Raw genomic sequence first — 18,743 nt, forward strand, 5'->3', positions numbered from 1 at the left:
TAGATGTTCCCTGTATTACCGTAACACTTCCTTTAGTCAATCCTCCTTCCAGTTGGCTGCTCCCAACAGTTGGAAAAACAACACCACTGACCCTTAGAGACATCAGTCTGACCCTTAGAGACATCAGTCTGACCCTTAGAGACACCAGTCTGCTTAGAGACATCAGAAGAACAACACCACTGACTCTTAGTCGCCAGAGATGTACCCGTTCTGCTCACTTGTACACAATTTGTAAGTGGCTTTGGATAAAAGCATTCAGCTAAATTACTAAATGTAAATATAAATGTAAACCAATTGCCTGAATTGTAAATGCTTAGACCTATTAGTAACTGAACAAAAATAATTGCAACATAATTTTGTATAGTGTAATATGACATTTATTATATGTAATAGATATATAATGTAAGACATTGGTATAATTGGTAATTTCGTTGGATATACACTGTATACGGTAAAATGTTATTATATATTTCTTTTGCTTTCTGTTTCTGTGCTTGCATGTCATTTTAGCCATCTTAATTGTTAGTTTCATTATGCATTATGTGTTAAGTACTGACTTTTAATAATTTTGTTTTGCAATAATAATAAAAAAGAAAAAGATACACTAGACGACCAAGGTAAAAAAAAAAAAAAAAAAAAAAACACTTGTACATGTTCTAGGTAAGACTTCAGGCTACGGCCCCAGCTAATAACTATAGAGTAGATAGATCAGCAGGCATCTGTTTGCTAAATAATTCGGAATAATTCATATTGAATCTCTACCCTATGACATCAACAGCAGTATATAAGCCCTGAGTCCTACAGTGAAGTGTATGTCTTTTGTTTGGTTTTTAGATGCAGATGAATAGAGGGTCTGTCAACATGCAGAAGTTCTCCTACACACCTAAAGACATGCTGCCCACTGCATACAGGTAGTCTCTGTCTGTCTGTCTGTCTGTCTGTCTGTCTATCTATCTATCTATCTATCTATCTATCTATCTATCTATCTATCTATCTATCAATCTATCAATCTATCAATCTATCAATCTATCAATCTATCTATCTATCTATCTATCTATCTATCCTGCCTATATCTATCTATCTATCTATCTATCTATCTATCTATCTATCTATCTATCTATCTATCTATCTATCTATCTATCTATCTATCTATCTATCTATCTATCTATCCTGCCTATATATATATCTATCTATTTTTTTTTTTTTTTTATATTTTTTTTATTATTGCAAAACAAAAATTATTAAAAGTCAGTACTCAACACATAATGCATAATGAAACTTTCAGTCAAGGTGGTTAAAATTACATGCAAGTACAGAAACAAGATAAAACAAAAATAGTCCATAATAACATTTTAACCGTATACAGTGTATATCCAGCGAAATTACAATTATATAAATGTTAGTATAGAATATACCCCTAATACCTATTTTCTAAAACCCTACACACATATGCTCCAGCTCGAACCCCCCCCTCCCGGACCCCCCCTTGGATAGTACCTCCATTATCCCTCACTCCTAACCAGACACTACCATTATAAGCTAGCTTTTATTCTCTCCACCACTTCTACCCACATTGACATTTTGGATTCATTGAGACCCAGAATTCTTGCTGTAGATATTTCTTGATATATCACATCGAGATATGTAAGAAACCAAACTTTCCGGCACATTTTTTCCGGTTGAAACCAGCGTGATGCGATCAGCTTTTTAGCTACTGTGATACCCGATAAAACCAATCTCTTTAGCTGTGGATTCACTGCAAACTCAAAAACATCATTCAATAGTAATACCGAGGGGTGTACAGGTATATTCCAAGATACGAGTTTTGATAATTGTTGGGACACATCTTTCCAGAATGCCTTAACTGGTGGGCAGTCCCAATACATGTGCATAAATGCTTCCGGTTTAGCGTAATATGTAGCACACGCATTTGGCAACTGCTCCGCTCCCACCAACGCTAATTTCGTTTAAAAACATTATTTGGACAATACCAAAAGAGATTAGACCACATCGTATGTATTGATAAGACCTTCTACTAGCTATATCAAAAGACAACATGAGTAAGAATAGAGGAAAGCCGGGAAAGAAACAAGATACTGTAACTTCAGCGGCGCAGAAAGAAACTCGGTCAAGAAGACACGTTCCAGCCGACGCGGGTAAAGAGCCGTTGGCGACAAGCCCCGACGTGGAGAATGAAGAGGAAAATACACCGGGACCATCGACTATGGTCCCCGACAGAGATTCAATAGATGTCAACATAACAGGAGTGACAGGAACAAGCTCCGTGAAAGATAGAGCAGCCGATCTGGATAAGTTAATAGCAAACAAATCCACCGTCACCGTCACTGCACCTATATCACCAATTGAAACAAGCAGTACAACCACACCACCCGATTTCAACACACTGTCTAACCTGATGAAAGAACAGATTACACACATCGAGGCGCTCAAGCAAACGTCGAAGATAAATTCGATTGCATCGATGCTAAATTGGAGGAAGTCAAGAAAGCGGTCGCTGCACAGTCCGAGCGAATCACGACAGTGGAGAATTCGGTGACAGATATTACACTGGCAATCAAAGTGATCGAAAACACCATCGACAAGGGCATGACAGAGATGGCAATTGAGATAGAAATTGTGAAAGAAGCATGCCGGAGGGAAATACAAGAGGTTAAAAATGAATCGATGGAGAGGCTACTCGAATCCCAACAGGCGAAATAACATCCGCATTGTAGGGCTTGATGAAGCAGTAAATTGCGAAGACGCCAACTTTCCAACAGTGCTATCAACGATTTTGGGTAACAACCCTCCAAACAAAGTGCCGAAAGTGGACCAAGTTTACAGAATCGGTCCAAAGAAACAAAGGGCCAAGAGCATAGGCGGAGTTTGAACTTGACGCCAGGGGGTGCGACTGCTTGGCGAACTATACCCGCGCGCACGTGCAGCGGGCGCGCGCGATTTTTTTTGACCTTTATTTTATTATTTTAGCGTTTTTACAATGCCCTAACCCCTAATTTTTTATTTTATTTAGGTAGTACAGCAGCACACACACACACTCACACACACAGCACTACGGGGGATCATTTTTAACTGACTTAGGCTCTAATTATTATTATTCATAGAGACTCTCGAGCAATAATAATTATTACAGCCTCCATTTTTCGTGGACGAAAAATATACCAGGCTATAGATATCAATTTTCCCGAAATAACGCTACCTGCCTCGACAAAATTCGTGCATTGGTTATCCAGATACATTAATTATCATCTCAGAATAAGTGGCTTTGTATCGCGCTGCTGCTGCTGCTGCTGGCCGCGCGTTGCCGTTAACCCTTTCACTGCCACACTACAGAAGGTTCGCCTTATAATGTGACATGATTACTACTATAAAATGAATGTATTGTAAAACAAAACATAATAGAATTCAGATTTGTTTCTCACAATTATTATAATTTTATTAAAATAAAAATAATCTTGATTAAAAAAAACAAAAAAAGGCAATTTCACCCCCGGCCACCAGGGGGTGCAATGCACCCCCTGCACCCCCATAAACTCCGCCCATGGCCAAGAGTCATCATTGTTACTCTGCGGAAGACATCATTAAGAGATGACATCAAAATTGCTCGCACCCAACGTGGGAATCTGAGATATGGTGATAATTCAATATTTATCTACGAAGATCTAAGCAAAGACGCCATCGCTCGACGTCTACCATACAAGGAGGTGATGCAAAAATTGTTCAAAGCTGGTCACAAGCCAAGGCTAGCATACCCGGCGCTGTTATCGATCGTGGGCAGTGACGGCCGCAGGTTTGGATTATGCACACCTAAAGAAGCTGAGGATTATTTGAATCGACATGGAGTGGATACCCCAAGGCAGGACGACAATGTCTGAAAACAGATAAGCCTCTTTCTCAGTGTATATCAGAATTAGAATGACTTTATTGTGTTCATCAAGGTAGCAGACGATATGCAGGCCGTCTATACCAATGCGAACTGTGTATAATACGATCCGTAATACATTATAATTTCAGACTCTGGTCTCCGGGGAGACAAATATATATCATTGCAAAAAGATCAATCTGGAATATTCTGGGTTTATCGCTCGAATGCCCTGGGTCTCTTAGATCATTCTGGAACATAACAACAGTCTATTGGCACTAGTATATCCTACATCCTTCTAGAATATAATGCACCATGACAACGAAGGCCTACAACTCTAACATTAAACATCCGGTGTGTATATACATAGCAGATAATCAATTGAATGAAGTTCAATCAGTCCTTAATAATACTTTAAAAATCAACCACACCTAAACGTATGAACACTACAAGGTTATTCTAACAATTTAAGTAATCACTCCACTGATGAAGTGACTGGCACATTGAAGCTCTAAAAGGCTCTGCTTTTCTATTTTATCTAATCAGTTAATTCGGTTCTAGTGGCTTCTCCACGTTGATTATTATTCTATCTCTCATTCCTTATCTATATCTTTCTTTTCTTTTTTTTTTCTTTTTTCTCTCTTATTATTCTATTTTTTATCTCTATATTTTAACTTACATTGTTCTTTTCCATTGTTCTTCACATTAAGGTGTCAATATTTCTCTACAATCTTTTCCTTTTTCCTGACTTTCCTACATGTTAGTAGAGGGTTCAAATGAATATATCGATGAAAGTTTATTCTCTTTTTTTATTTTTTGTCATTTATCACAATATTTCATTACAGTAAGGGAAGGTGCAAGACCAAAAGCGACATTCTATTGCATTAGAATGAAAATGTTAGATCCTATGGCAATTAGCATAGGAAGATTAGGATTACAATGCTCAGTTTGGGCAATCCGGTGGACTAAGGGAGAGAGTCATTCGCGGAGGATGTGTTTTTGGAACACAGGCCTGTACGACTCTCTGGGCGAGGGGAAAATAGGGGATTTTTATTTGTATATATATATGTTTTTAAGCTCGGCTCTCAACGGGACCTCATTAATTGGATGTACATCTATTGTAGCTTCACACTCCAGAAGCATTACCAAAAACTACACAAAAACATGCATAGATTATGGCTAGTTTGAATATAATGGTATGGAACACCGGTGGGATAAACAAACAACACAAACGCAAAAGCGTGCTCACACTGATGAAAAAAGAACATGTGGACGTGGCTCTATTAAGCGAAACGCACATTTTAGAGGAAGACATAAATACGTTAGCGGATAACATATACCATAATATTAGTCACTCTTCTTTTGGTACGAGAACTAGAGGTGTAGCCATAGTCGTCAGACGTAAATTAAATATCGAATTGAAAGGGGTATGGTCGGATGCTGAGGGGCGTATAACTATAGCTAGGATTGTACATAATAACAGGAAAATTGCGTTGGCAGCGGTATATGCCCCAAATTTGTACGAAGTAGGTTTCTTCACTTCACTAACCGGAGAAATGTTAAACCATCCCGAGTACTCATATATAATAGGTGCAGATTTTAATGCCATTTGGAATCCAAGGTTGGACAAATCTTACCTTGCCTTTTCCAGCGAACAAAAAAATTCATCTAAAGCATTAAAAGATTGGTCAAAGTCTACAGGGGTAATTGATTTATGGCGTTCACTTAATCCCATGACCCGTAAGTACTCCTGTCGTTCGGCGAGACACAACACATTATCCAGAATTGATTACGTCTTTGCATCCCCGAGAATATTTGATAAATATGAAGTGGAAATGATACCCAATGCGCTATCAGATCACTGTTACTTAATCCTGAAAGCAACATTTGGTACACTATCTTCCCGGGCCCCAAGATGGCGTTTTAATACTATGCTGCTTAACAACAAGGAATTCATTACACAAATTAAAGAAGCTCTCACAGTATTCCTACGGGATAATGCAAACGCGGAGCAAGACCCCAGAATATTATGGATGTCGGTAAAGGGTATGATCAAGGATTTCACGGATAGATTTTCCTCCATATTGCGCAAAAATCAATGCACAAAACTGTCGGAAATGGAAACGCTTTATTCAACGCTTTTTAATTCTTTAAAATACAACAACTCTACTAGACTAGAAAACCAAGTTAACATTCTAAAGACAGAGATCAAAGCAATATACAGACAAAAATCGGAAATGCAAATACGCAGCACAAGACAACAGCAGTATTTCCAAGGTTCTAAACCTAGTCACCTATTAGCCATGCGATTAAGAATTAATGCAAAATTTGCAGATATAACTGCCATTAGAAAACAACAAGTACTTGTAACAGACCCCAAAATAATAAACGATACATTCAAAGTATTCTACTCCGACTTGTATAATTCAGAAACGACCTTTGATCAAAACAAATTAGACACATATCTTAATCAAATTACTCTCCCTAAACTTTCGGAGGACGACGCTAAACAGTTAGAAGCACCGATCACATTAGAAGAACTCAAGAAGGCCATATCCGGAATGAAAAACGGTAAGGCTCCGGGAAAAGACGGTATCCCATCAGAAATGTACCTTTCTTGCTGGGACATATTTGGACCCTTATTACTAAATATGATCTTATACTCAGTCAAGGAGGGGAGCTTCCATAAACACCACAATATCGCACTCATTTCAGTCCTTCTCAAAAAAGACAAAGACCCCACTGAGTGCGGTAGTTACCGACCTTTAAGCCTTCTCGGAACCGATGTCAAACTGTACTCTAAGATTTTAGCCATCAGATTGCAAAAGCATATGACGTCTTTAGTTCATCCGGACCAAACTGGCTTCATAAGAGGTCGCCTGATCAATGATAACATAAGGCGAATACTGCACGTACTAGATGCAGACAATGAGGACACCACACCTAAGGCGATGCTATCCCTGGATGCTATGAAAGCATTTGACAGGCTGGAATGGTCGTTTCTATGGGCAGTATTAGAAAGGATGGGGTTAGGAAAAGGATTCATTGATATGATTAAAGTACTATACAAGGACCCATCGGCCATGATTACAACAGGCACATTCATCTCCGAAATCTTTCCGGTATCACGCTCAGCCAGACAGGGTTGCCCTCTTAGTCCCGGACTATTCGATCTATCATTAGAGCCTTTAGCACAATTTATAAGACAATCCCAACACATAGAACCAATCGTAATCAAGGGCACACAACATAAAATTAGTTTATATGCGGACGACGTAATATTGTTCATGCAAAACCCCAACACCACATTGCCGCATCTACTCAAGTTGATAGAGAACTTTGGTGATTTATCGGGATTTAAAATAAATTGGCCTAAGTCGGCTTTCCTTCCTCTTAACATCCGTGCAAAAAAAGACACAACCCTCCCAGGCGCGATACCCATGGTTAAACATTTTAGATGCTTGGGTGTGGAAATATTTCCCACCATAAGACAAACGGTGAAGCACAATTACACAAAAATACAGAACAAAATCAAAGACGACCTGGACAGGTGGGCAAAACTTAAAAACTCAGTACAGGCAAGGGTATCAATAGTTAAGATGAATGTATTACCAAGAATCAATTTCATCAGCTCAATGCTACCGTTACCTCCTCCAGAGGGCTACTGGAAAAGATTACAATCCTCCACATACAAATTTATTTGGAATAACAAACCACCTCGCATAAAAAGATCCACCGCACAGAGAAATAAAGCAGACGGTGGCATGGCAGTTCCAGATTTTTTACAATATTTTAAGGCTTTCACATTAAGACCATTGAAAATATGGTTTGATCCCCAGGCTTTGGTATCTTGGAGAGAATTGGAAGAAAACATAGTAGCCCCACAGAGACTGAAAGACATAGCACACACTAAACTTTCAATCAAGCATTGTGAGCGGGAATTTGGCCCCATAATTACCCATGCAATCAGAACATGGCGGGAAACACAAAAGAAATATCCTAACCCTCAAAAATGGCATAATCACACTCCCATATTCAATAACAATGCACTCTTAATGGGAAAACGCCCTATAAGATTCCCTATATGGGAAGAGCAAGGCATACACTCATTAGGGGATATTTTTAATAACCAGGGCTTCTGTAGTTATGGCGAAATATGCACAAAGTTTAACCTCACCGAGTCCACATGGCTTTTTTATATACAGTTACGACTATGTCTGAGGTCTCACGGTGTTCCATTACTCATACCAATTGAACACCACAGATACCACAAATTTTTCTATGAAAGAGAAACATTGGGAGGTTTTGTATCAGGTTTTTATTATCAATTACTAACGTCCTCGTATGAAACCCTTCAACTAGACACTGTCTGGAGGAGGGATATACCAGACCTGGAAAATGACTTTGATTGGCAAGGAGCCTGGGCAAATGTCCGACTTACATCAAGGAACCCGGATCATCAACAAATCAATCTGAACTATATTCACAGGACATACTTGACTCCTATAAGACTGTGCAGAATGGGGCTTAAACAAGACTCCAAATGCTCCCAATGTACAAATGGGGACGAAGGAACATTTATGCACATATATCTATCTATCTATCTATCTATCTATCTATCTATCTATCTATCTATCTATCTATCTATCTATCTATCTATCTATCTATCTATCTATCTATCTATCTATCTATCTATCTATCTATCCTGCCTATATCTATCTATCTATCTATCCATCTATCTATCTATCTATCCTGCCTATATCTATCTATCTATCTATCTATCTATCTATCTATCTATCTATCTATCTATCTATCTATCTATCTATCTATCTATCTATCTATCTATCTATCTATCTATCTATCTATCTATCTATCTATCTATCCATCTATCTATCTATCTATCCTGCCTATATCTATCTATCTATCTATCTATCTATCTATCTATCTATCCTGCCTATATCTATCTATCTATCTATCTATCTATCTATCTATCTATCTATCTATCTATCTATCTATCTATCTATCTATCTATCTATCTATCTATCTATCTATCTATCTATCTATCTATCTGTCCTGCCTATATCTATCTATCTATCCTGCCTATATCTATCTATCTATCTATCTATCTATCTATCTATCTATCTATCTATCTATCTATCTATCTATCTATCTATCTATCTATCTATCTATCTATCTATCTATCTATCTATCCTGCCTATATCTATCTATCTATCCTGCCTATATCTATCTATCTATCTATCTATCTATCTATCTATCTATCTATCTATCTATCTATCTATCTATCTATCTATCTATCTATCTATCTATCTATCTATCTATCCTGCCTATATCTATCTATCTATCTATCTATCTATCTATCTATCTATCTATCCATCTATCTATCTATCTATCCTGCCTATATCTATCTATCTATCTATCTATCTATCTATCTATCTATCTATCTATCTATCTATCTATCTATCTATCTATCTATCTATCTATCTATCTATCTATCTATCTATCTATCTATCCTGCCTATATATATCTATCTATCCTGCCTATATCTATCTATCTATCTATCTATCTATCTATCTATCTATCTATCTATCTATCTATCTATCTATCTATCTATCTATCTATCTATCTATCTATCTATCCTGCCTATATCTATCTATCTATCTATCTATCCTGCCTATATCTATCTATCTATCTATCCTGCCTATATCTATCTATCCTGCCTATATCTATCTATCTATCTATCCTGTCTATCTATCTATCTATCTATCTATCTATCTATCTATCTATCTATCTATCTATCTATCTATCTATCTATCTATCTATCGTTCTATCGTTCTATCTATCTATTGTTCTATCTATCGTTCTATCTATCGTTCTATCTATCGTTAACTTCTATCTATCATTCTATATCTATATCGTTCTATCTATCGTTCTATCTATCGTTCTATATCTATCTATCGTTCTATCTATCATTCTATATCTATCGTTCTATATCTATATCGTTCTATCTATCGTTCTATATCTATCTATCGTTCTATCTATCGTTCTATATCTATCTATCGTTCTATATCTATCGTTCTATATCTATATCTATCGTTCTATCTATATCGTTCTATCTATCGTTCTAGAACGTATGGAGGGAGTCAGCGTGATGCAGTCAGACCCCAGATTGTTGATCTGACAGTAGAAGACTATCCAGCACCTCAACAGCCAGCTTGCCAGGGGGGCCTTGATGATGGTAAGGAGTTACAAAGAAGATCATTCAAGTTCAACACTGTTTGACGAACAATGTTACTGATCCCTTAGCTGCCAGAGTTGTACCCTCCCTGCTGACTTGTTGTTGTACACAACTGGTAAGTCACTTTGGATACAAGCGTTCAGCTGAAGGACTAGATGTAAATGAGGAAGAGCGAGGCGGGACACAAGCCCAGGAGGACGCGGTCCGGTGAGGAGCTGAGAGACGTCTCCTGATGGCTGGCCTAGTGAGAGCTGGCGGCCAGAGGAGTCTCTGGCGTGCCTCTGCTCTGGGACACTCCGCAAGATGGAAGGAGAGGACGTAGAGGACCGGAACGTATCGCTCTCTTGCAGCCTCTCTACCAGGTGCAGCCTCTCTACCAGGTGCAGCCTCTCTACCAGGTGCAGCCTCTCTACCAGGTGCAGCCTCTCTACCAGGTGCAGCCTCTCTACCAGGTGCAGCCTCTCTACCAGGTGCAGCCTCTCTACCAGGTGCAGCCTCTCTACCAGGTGCAGCCTCTCTACCAGGTGCAGCCTCTCTGCCAGGTGCAGCCTCTGAATTTGGCACGACTGAATTAGGTCGTTAAAGAACCCAATCCAGGTCTCTGACATCAAGGCCACCTAATCATCCCTCCCCCCCTTAATTGGCTGACATCTATCCCCGTCTCCTGAGCCGTTCAGTGTGTGCCTGGTGCCAGTGTATGGCAGCCATTGAGCCTGTAGCCCAAGGTTGCGTGCTACACCGTGGTGGTGAAGGTGGTAATTTCCACCCTAGAAAAGTGTCTAGAAAAGTGTTATATAAATGTAATGATCATTCATTCATTCATTCTCTCTCTCCCTCTCTTTTATTTCTCTTTCTCTTTCCCTCTCTGTCTCTCTCTCTCTGTCTCTGTTCTCCCTCTCTTTTTCTCTCTCCCTCTCTGTCTCTGTCTGTCTGTCTCTCTCTCTCTCTCTCTCTCTCTGTCTCTCGTTCAGGTTATGACAACATGGAGGGTCTCTATGAGATGATGGTAGAAGACGAGGCAGCAGCTCGTTCTCCGGTTCAAAGTAAGGACCTGATCACTCTGTTTAAACACTGCAAGAAGTTACACCTTGTTACATACAGTAAAGTAAGGACCACCGTAACTCCTGATCACTCTGTTTAAACACTGCAAGAAGTTTCACCTTGTTACATACAGTAAAGTAAGGACCACCGTAACTCCTGATCACTCTGTTTAAACACTGCAAGAAGTTACACCTTGTTACATACAGTAAAGTAAGGACCACCGTAACTCCTGATCACTCTGTTTAAACACTGCAAGAAGTTACACCTTGTTACATACAGTAAAGTAAGGACCACCGTTACTCCTGATCACTCTGTTTAACCTCTTAAGCCTGGAGCCCTATTTTCTGAAAATCCACCTAAAATACATACCTAAGTAAATGGAACATTGCTCCACTTCTACAAGGTCCATTAGCATGTTCTTGGTATCTAGGGACATCTATGGACCCGAGTGAATGTATTCCCAGTGTCAGAAATATTGTGTCTATTACTAGGCTTGCTTAAATTGTGATGAAACAAAGGAGAATATGAATTATGATTTCTCTTTGCATCTTTGACAGTGAATAACACCATGCTAAAAATGACCAGACATGAAAAACTGCCACTGATCTCATTCAGTACCTTCTTGAGATCACGTGTACAGAAAATCTAAGCAAATGAATAAAGGGAAGATGATTAAACAGAAGGTTTTGTAGATACAGTACGGAATTCTGCCATCCGGACCCATGCAATTTGAAATATTATTATAGAATATAGAATATCAGGCCTATAAATGGCCTTATTATGGCCAAGTCGCACAACTATGGATCGGGCCAAATCTCCCCTCTCCAATGGCAGAGTTCAATCTGGATTTAGTATCACCAGGCACCCCTGACAGGGCAGCAAAAACCGTGAATGAAATCTACTGTAAGTACAGTTACTTTTTTATAATGTACATTTCTCCGCCATTTTCATCAGATTGCTCAACGTTCACAGACATTTTTTGAAATAATTCATGCCAATAACGTTCAGGTTTGTTCCACCTGTGAGAAAATAAAGAGGGGGGAAAAAACGTAAAAAGAAGTCAGATGATTGTCAGGGGCTGGCGTGAGCTGGGAAGTGTATTTTATTTATTTTTTATTCGAAAGCCCATCGAAAGCCCTGGGTCTCTTCTCTCAAAAGACTACACTCAAGTTAAGTTGCGACAAATCCTCGCGTCAATCCTCGCCTTTTTCCGACTCGATGTCCTGAGATTTCTATAAACTCATTTCACTAATAACACTTAAAATCATTGGTAAACGAACATAGTGCTGAAAATATACATTTTGACTGCTGTTTTGACAGGGTTAGGGTCTTTACTCTTGGCTACATTTGAGAAAAGAAAACGCAACATTAATTCATACATTCTGCAGAGATGGATTTATCATGTCATTCTCGTACCGGTCCCAGACCGCTCGGGCTTGAGAGGTTAAACACTGCAAGAAGTAAGGGCGGCTAGGTGGTGTAGTGGGCAAGGCACTCGCCACCAATGTGGAGACGCTGGGTTTGCGTGTTCGAATCCAGCGCTCCACATTGTTTTCAGTTTGGCTGGTCGTCCGTACTAATACAATTGGCAGTATTAGAGGGTGGGAAACTGATGGGTGGGGATCGGGCGTTGTGGACAGCGACTCCTACAGGTCGGTTGGTGCGCCTGCGCAGTAGAATCAGGAAGTGTCGGGGGCAGCGTGAGCCTCCCACGCGTTACTCCTCGCCACTGAGAGATCGAGCTGCGCAGGTGAAAAGATGCGACTGCTGTTACCTCAAGTACCGGAGGGGACTTGTGCTATGTATGACTTAGTCCACATTGCAGCCGGCTTGTGGGAGGCAAGAAACAGCGTTCGTGACAGGGGAGGGTTGAATTGGATGATACGAAATTGGGATGGGAGAAAATATAGAAAATGGGAGAAAAAGTGGATAAAAAAAAACACTGCAAGAAGTAAGGACCATCGTAGCACCTGATCACCTCTGTTTAAACACTGCAAGACAAGAGACTTCTCACCTTGTTACATGTGGTATATTCATATACAATTATTTTTCACATACAATATATTTATATCAAATTACTTTTGATGCTGGTGTTGGCGGTGGTACTGTCTTCATGTGTCTTCAGACTCTTCGGTGTGTGGAGGACAGCCGGCTCTGGGACTGTCTTCATGTGTCTTCAAGTTCATGTGTCTTCATGCGTCTTCATGTGTCTTCAGACTCTTCGGTGTGTGTGGAGGACAGCCGGCTCTGGGACTGTCTTCATGTGTCTTCGTGTGTCTTCATGTGTCTTCAGACTCTTCGGTGTGTGGAGGACAGCCGGCTCTGGGACTGTCTTCATGTGTCTTCGTGTGTCTTCGTGTGTCCTCAGACTCTTCAGTGTGGAGGACAGCTGGGAATGTGATCTCCAGACCACCTCTACACCAGAGCAACAGGACATCTCACCCAAACATGTCCAGACCAGAGACGGACCATGGCAACACCAGTCTCTCCTTCTCACACAGGTAGTTATATATCCATCTCTGCATCTTCTGGCCTGAGACCCACTCCTCTTCAGGCTCCTGGGGGTCATCAAACAGAAGCAGGCTACTCTCTGTCCTCCCACCACAGTCAGGACAGCTGTCTTACTGTCTTTTACTATTATGTACTTTGCTACTATGCCTATACTACTATCTACTACGCTAATATGTCTATATACTACTATGCACTCAGAGTGTAGCACTCAAGTTCAACACTGTTTGACAAACAATATCACTTACTGCCAAAGTTGTACCCTCCCTGCTGACTTGTTGTACACAACTTCTAAGTTGCTTTGGATATAAGCGTCCGCCAAATGACTAAATGTAAATATGGATTAAGGTGGAATTGAAGGTAGAACTCTAGTCTTGTAGACCAGAGTCACTGTCTTGAGTTAATAGGATTCAACGTTGTGGGCCTAACTTGACGAAACACCAGTGAAGGGAGGTGCCCACTTGATAACCCTGGTGATATGCTGCTCTCACTGTCTATCTATCTACAAGTTGGGTTGTGATGTCATTAGGGGCCATGTGGTAGGGTATGTATGTAGCATCTATCTATCTACATGTTGGGTTGTGATGTCATTAGGGGCCATGTGGTAGGGTATGTATGTAGCATCTATCTATCTACAAGTTGGGTTGTGATGTCATTAGGGGCCATGTGGTAGGGTATGTATGTAGCATCTGTCTATCTATCTATCTATCTATCTACATGTTGGGTTGTGATGTCATTAGGGGCCATGTGGTAGGGTATGTAGCATCTGTCTATCTACATGTTTGGTTGAGGTGTCATTAGGGGCCATGTGGTAGGGTATGTATGTAGCATCTATCTATCTATCTATCTATCCATCTATCCATCTATCCATCTATCCATCTATCCATCTATCCATCTATCCATCTATCCATCTATCTATCTATCTATCTATCTATCTATCTATCTATCTATCTATCTATCTATCTATCTACATGTTGGGTTGAGGTGTCATTAGGGGCCATGTAGTAGAGTATGTAGCATCTATCTATCTATCTATCTATCTACAAGTTGGGTTGTGATGTCATTAGGGGCCATGTGGTAGGGTATGTACTACGTAGCATCAGCATTGTCAACACCTGGAGCCCTCATTTTAACCATTTCCACTCCCCTTGCCCTGAGCAGCATAGATGTGTGGCAAGGGGAGTAGGTTTGTTCATTGAGCGCGTATCCTTATCATAAGTATCTTGTGTTTTATTATAAATAAATAAACATGACATTGAAAAGCAATAGAGGGATTCCACTGGCAGTCTGCTGCCTCTCTTCAGCTATTTTTTTTGTACATTTTAAAGTTAAATGCATCAATCTGGTGCACTTTGAGAGCAAAATAAAGAGGCTCGATCTATGATGCACTTTGTGCTCAAAACACAAAATCGACTAGACTAGTGCTTCCCAATCCTCTCCTCGAAGCACCCCAGCCGTTCAATGTATTTGTTAAATTCCACCACCAGCACACCTGATTCAACTTAACTAGCCCTTTATTAGTTGAATCAAGGTGTGCTGGTGGTGGAATTTAACAAATACATGGAACGGCTGGGGTGTCTCGAGGAGAGGTTTGGGAAGCACTGAACTAGAGCATACATTTGAGCCATCAAAGAAATGAAGCAAAAGTGGTTACCTGTGTTGAACTGGTTTATTTTTTAGAAAATAAAAAAATATAGTGGATTACTATTACGACTACTACCACTGCCAATACTACTGATACATCCCTATTGGCAAACTTTATATTTAAAAAAAATTGTAAAAAAAAATATATATCTTTTTTAGATAACCTTTTTTTTTTGGGTTCATTATACAACTGTGGCGGGACTAATTAGACTGTGGCGGGCCGCCACAGTCTAGGTCATTAATGGGAAACCCTGCTGCTGCCTCTCAGGAACAGGGCAGTGTAGTAAGACAAGGAAAAGATGACTGGAGCAGACAGACAGGCTGCTGCCTCTCAGGAACATCAGCGACCTCATGACAGACAGACAGACTGCTGCCTCTCAGGAACATCAGTGACCTCATGACAGACAGACAGACTGCTGCCTCTCAGGAACAGGGTTACAGTGTAGTAAGACAAGATGACTGGAACACAGAATTGAGTAAGTTCTGATAGTCGCTGTGTCAATCTCTGCAGTGACTATTGCCTGTCTAATATCTACAGTGACTGTTGCCTGTCTAATATCTGCAGTGACGGTTGCCTGTCTAATATCTGCAGTGACTGTTGCCTGTCTAATATCTGCAGTGACTGTTGCCTGTCTAATATCTGCAGTGGCTGTTGCCTGTCTAATATCTACAGTGACTGTTGCCTGTCTAATATCTACAGTGACTGTTGCCTGTCTAATATCTACAGTGACTGTTGCCTGTCTAATATCTGCAGTGACTGTTGCCTGTCTAATATCTACAGTGACTATTGCCTGTCTAATATCTGCAGTGACTGTTGCCTGTCTAATATCTGCAGTGACTGTTGCCTGTCTAATATCTACAGTGACTATTGCCTGTCTAATATCTACAGTGACTATTGCCTGTCTAATATCTGCAGTGACTGTTGCCTGTCTAATATCTGCAGTGACTGTTGCCTGTCTAATATCTACAGTGACTATTGTCTGTCTAATATCTACAGTGACTATTGCCTGTCTAATATCTACAGTGACTAATGCCTGTCTCTGCAGTGACTATTACGATAAGATATTCCTGAGGGCGGCTGGGTGGCGCAGCGGACATTGTGCTTGTCACCAACGCGAGTTCGACTCCGGCTGCGGCGTTGCCTCCGGCTTGGGCCGGCCGTCATACTAACTCAATTGGCAGAGTTAGCGGGTGGAAGTCGATGGGTGGTAATCTGGACGTTGTGGACAGCGACTCCTACAGGTCGGTTGGGGGACGCCTGCACAGCAGAGACAGGGAATGGCGGGGGTAGTGTGAGCCTCCCACACGTTACACCTCGCCAATGAGAGTCCGCGCTGGCAGGTGAAAAGATGTGACAGGCTGCCTCCACATGTATCGGAGGGGACATGTGATGCAAGGCTTCTATCCTCCCTACAACCGGCCAGTGGGGGGTATATGCGAGCAACGTTCAAGACAGGGGAGGGGATAATTGGCACATTGAAATTGGGATGGGAGAAAAAATAGAAAAAGAGGAGACTTTTGCCTGTCTAATATCTACAGTGACTATTGCCTGTCTAATATCTACAGTGACTATTGCCTGTCTAATATCTGCTGTGACTATTTATTGCCTGTCTAATATCTGCTGTGACTATTTATTGCCTGTCTAATATCTAAAGTGACTATCTCTCCAAAACCTCTTCAAAACCCACCTAAAAACACACCTGTTCACACTTGCCTTCACACAACAAGGCCCTGCTCCCAAGTAGCCCACCCCCTGACTCTTTTCTTTTAAGCCACATATCCCGTTGTTTTGTTGTTTGTTTGTTTTGCTTTTGATTTTAGTTTTTGTTGTTGTTAATTTTCTTGTTACCGCTTATCCAATTGGACAGCACCTTGCTTACTTTTTTTTATCTTATTTTTTATTAAATTTTTCTAGGGATGCTCGATATTGGCTTTTTTACCGATACCGATATACCGATATTGTCCAACTCTTAATTTCCGATACCGATATCAACCGATACCGATATATGCAGGGTTTCCCCCCCCCCAAAAAATGGAATAATTTCAGGTAATTAACATTACATATCTCTTGTTGTGGAATTAACACAACATTATGCATACTTTTGACAATAAATTAAATCAGAATTTGTTCTTACTTGCTTGCCTGGGTAAATAAAGGTTATAGAAATGTAAAAAGAAAAAGAAAAACTTAATTTTGTATTTTTTGAAAACCGATACCGATATTTTCCAATATCACATTTTACTGCCGATAATATCGGTAGGCCGATAATATCGGACATCCCTATTTTTTTCCTGTTGTTACTATACACATATATTCATTTTTTTTCAAATTTTTATCTACCCTTTCTTTTATATAGCTTCTCTCTCCTTGTACAGTGTCCTTGAGTCCGAGAAAGGCGCTTCTCTCTTCAAATCCAATTTATTATTATTATTATTGCTGTGACTATTGCCTCTAATTGACTGACAAGCACTACTGTAATTATCTTTGTATTGTTGAAGCCCATTTAAGTGGTTGAAAAACATCTACAGCCATTTATCATGAATGTGCAATCTCTAGTGTTAATCTACTATATCAGGTCCCTTAGAAAGTCTACTATGACACTGCATGACCCCTTTCTCCTCCTCACCCCCCCCCCCCCCCCCCCCCTTGCCTCCAGAGTGACCTTTGACCTAGGAAGTGAATGGGACGACTTTGATGATGAGAACTTGGTACATGCCAGTGAAACGTCAGCATCCCTTTGTGTTCCTCCTGTCGGTCTTCAGCAGCCTGTCCATCACAGCCCAGAAGAAGGTACAGTGGGGCTCATTTACATAATAATTTACATAACATATGGAATAGATAGTCTATGAGTGTAGAAGAATAGTCTATGAGTGTAGAAGAATAGTCTTGAGTGTAAATGAATAGTCTATGAGTGTAGAAGAATAGTCTATGAGTGTAGAAGAATAGTCTTGAGTGTAAATGAATAGTCTATGAGTGTAGATGAATAGTCTGAGTGTAGATGAATAGTCTATGAGTGTAGATGAATAGTCTGAGTGTAGATGCATAGTCTATGAGTGTAAATGAATAGTCTATGAGTGTAGAAGAATAGTCTATGAGTGTAGATGAATAGTCTATGAGTGTAGATGAATAGTCTATGAGTGTAGATGAATAGTCTGAGTGTAGAAGAATAGTCTTGAGTGTAAATGAATAGTCTATGGGTGTAGTTGAATACCCATTTATAAATGCGCTTAGTTACCACAAAATCTCTCAAGACGTAAATAGCGTCGCTTTAACTGCGCCTGGCAATTAGCGCCGATCTTTTTTTTTTTTTTATCCACTTTTTCTCCCATTTTTCTATTTTTCTCCCATCCCAATTTCGTATTTCCAATTCTCCCCTGCCCTGTCTCGAACGTTGCTAGACTATGCCTCCCACT

At 40.1% G+C, this 18,743-nt stretch overlaps 1 protein-coding gene across 1 annotated transcript in view; it reads left to right on the plus strand.

Annotated features, from left to right (window-relative positions):
* The window catches only part of hfm1 (helicase for meiosis 1), a 92,983-nt gene that overhangs the window by 56,333 nt on the left and 17,907 nt on the right, over positions 1-18,743 (plus strand). The window contains exons 29-33 of the mRNA XM_084313659.1: positions 835-911; positions 10,027-10,136; positions 11,108-11,179; positions 13,546-13,678; positions 17,987-18,120. Coding sequence (XP_084169785.1) covers positions 835-911; positions 10,027-10,136; positions 11,108-11,179; positions 13,546-13,678; positions 17,987-18,120 — 526 coding nt within the window. The remainder of the gene's footprint in view (positions 1-834; positions 912-10,026; positions 10,137-11,107; positions 11,180-13,545; positions 13,679-17,986; positions 18,121-18,743) is intronic.

Source organism: Notolepis coatsorum, assembly GCF_963971535.1.
Source record: "Notolepis coatsorum genome assembly, chromosome: 4".
Taxonomy (NCBI): Eukaryota; Metazoa; Chordata; class Actinopteri; order Aulopiformes; family Paralepididae; genus Notolepis; species Notolepis coatsorum.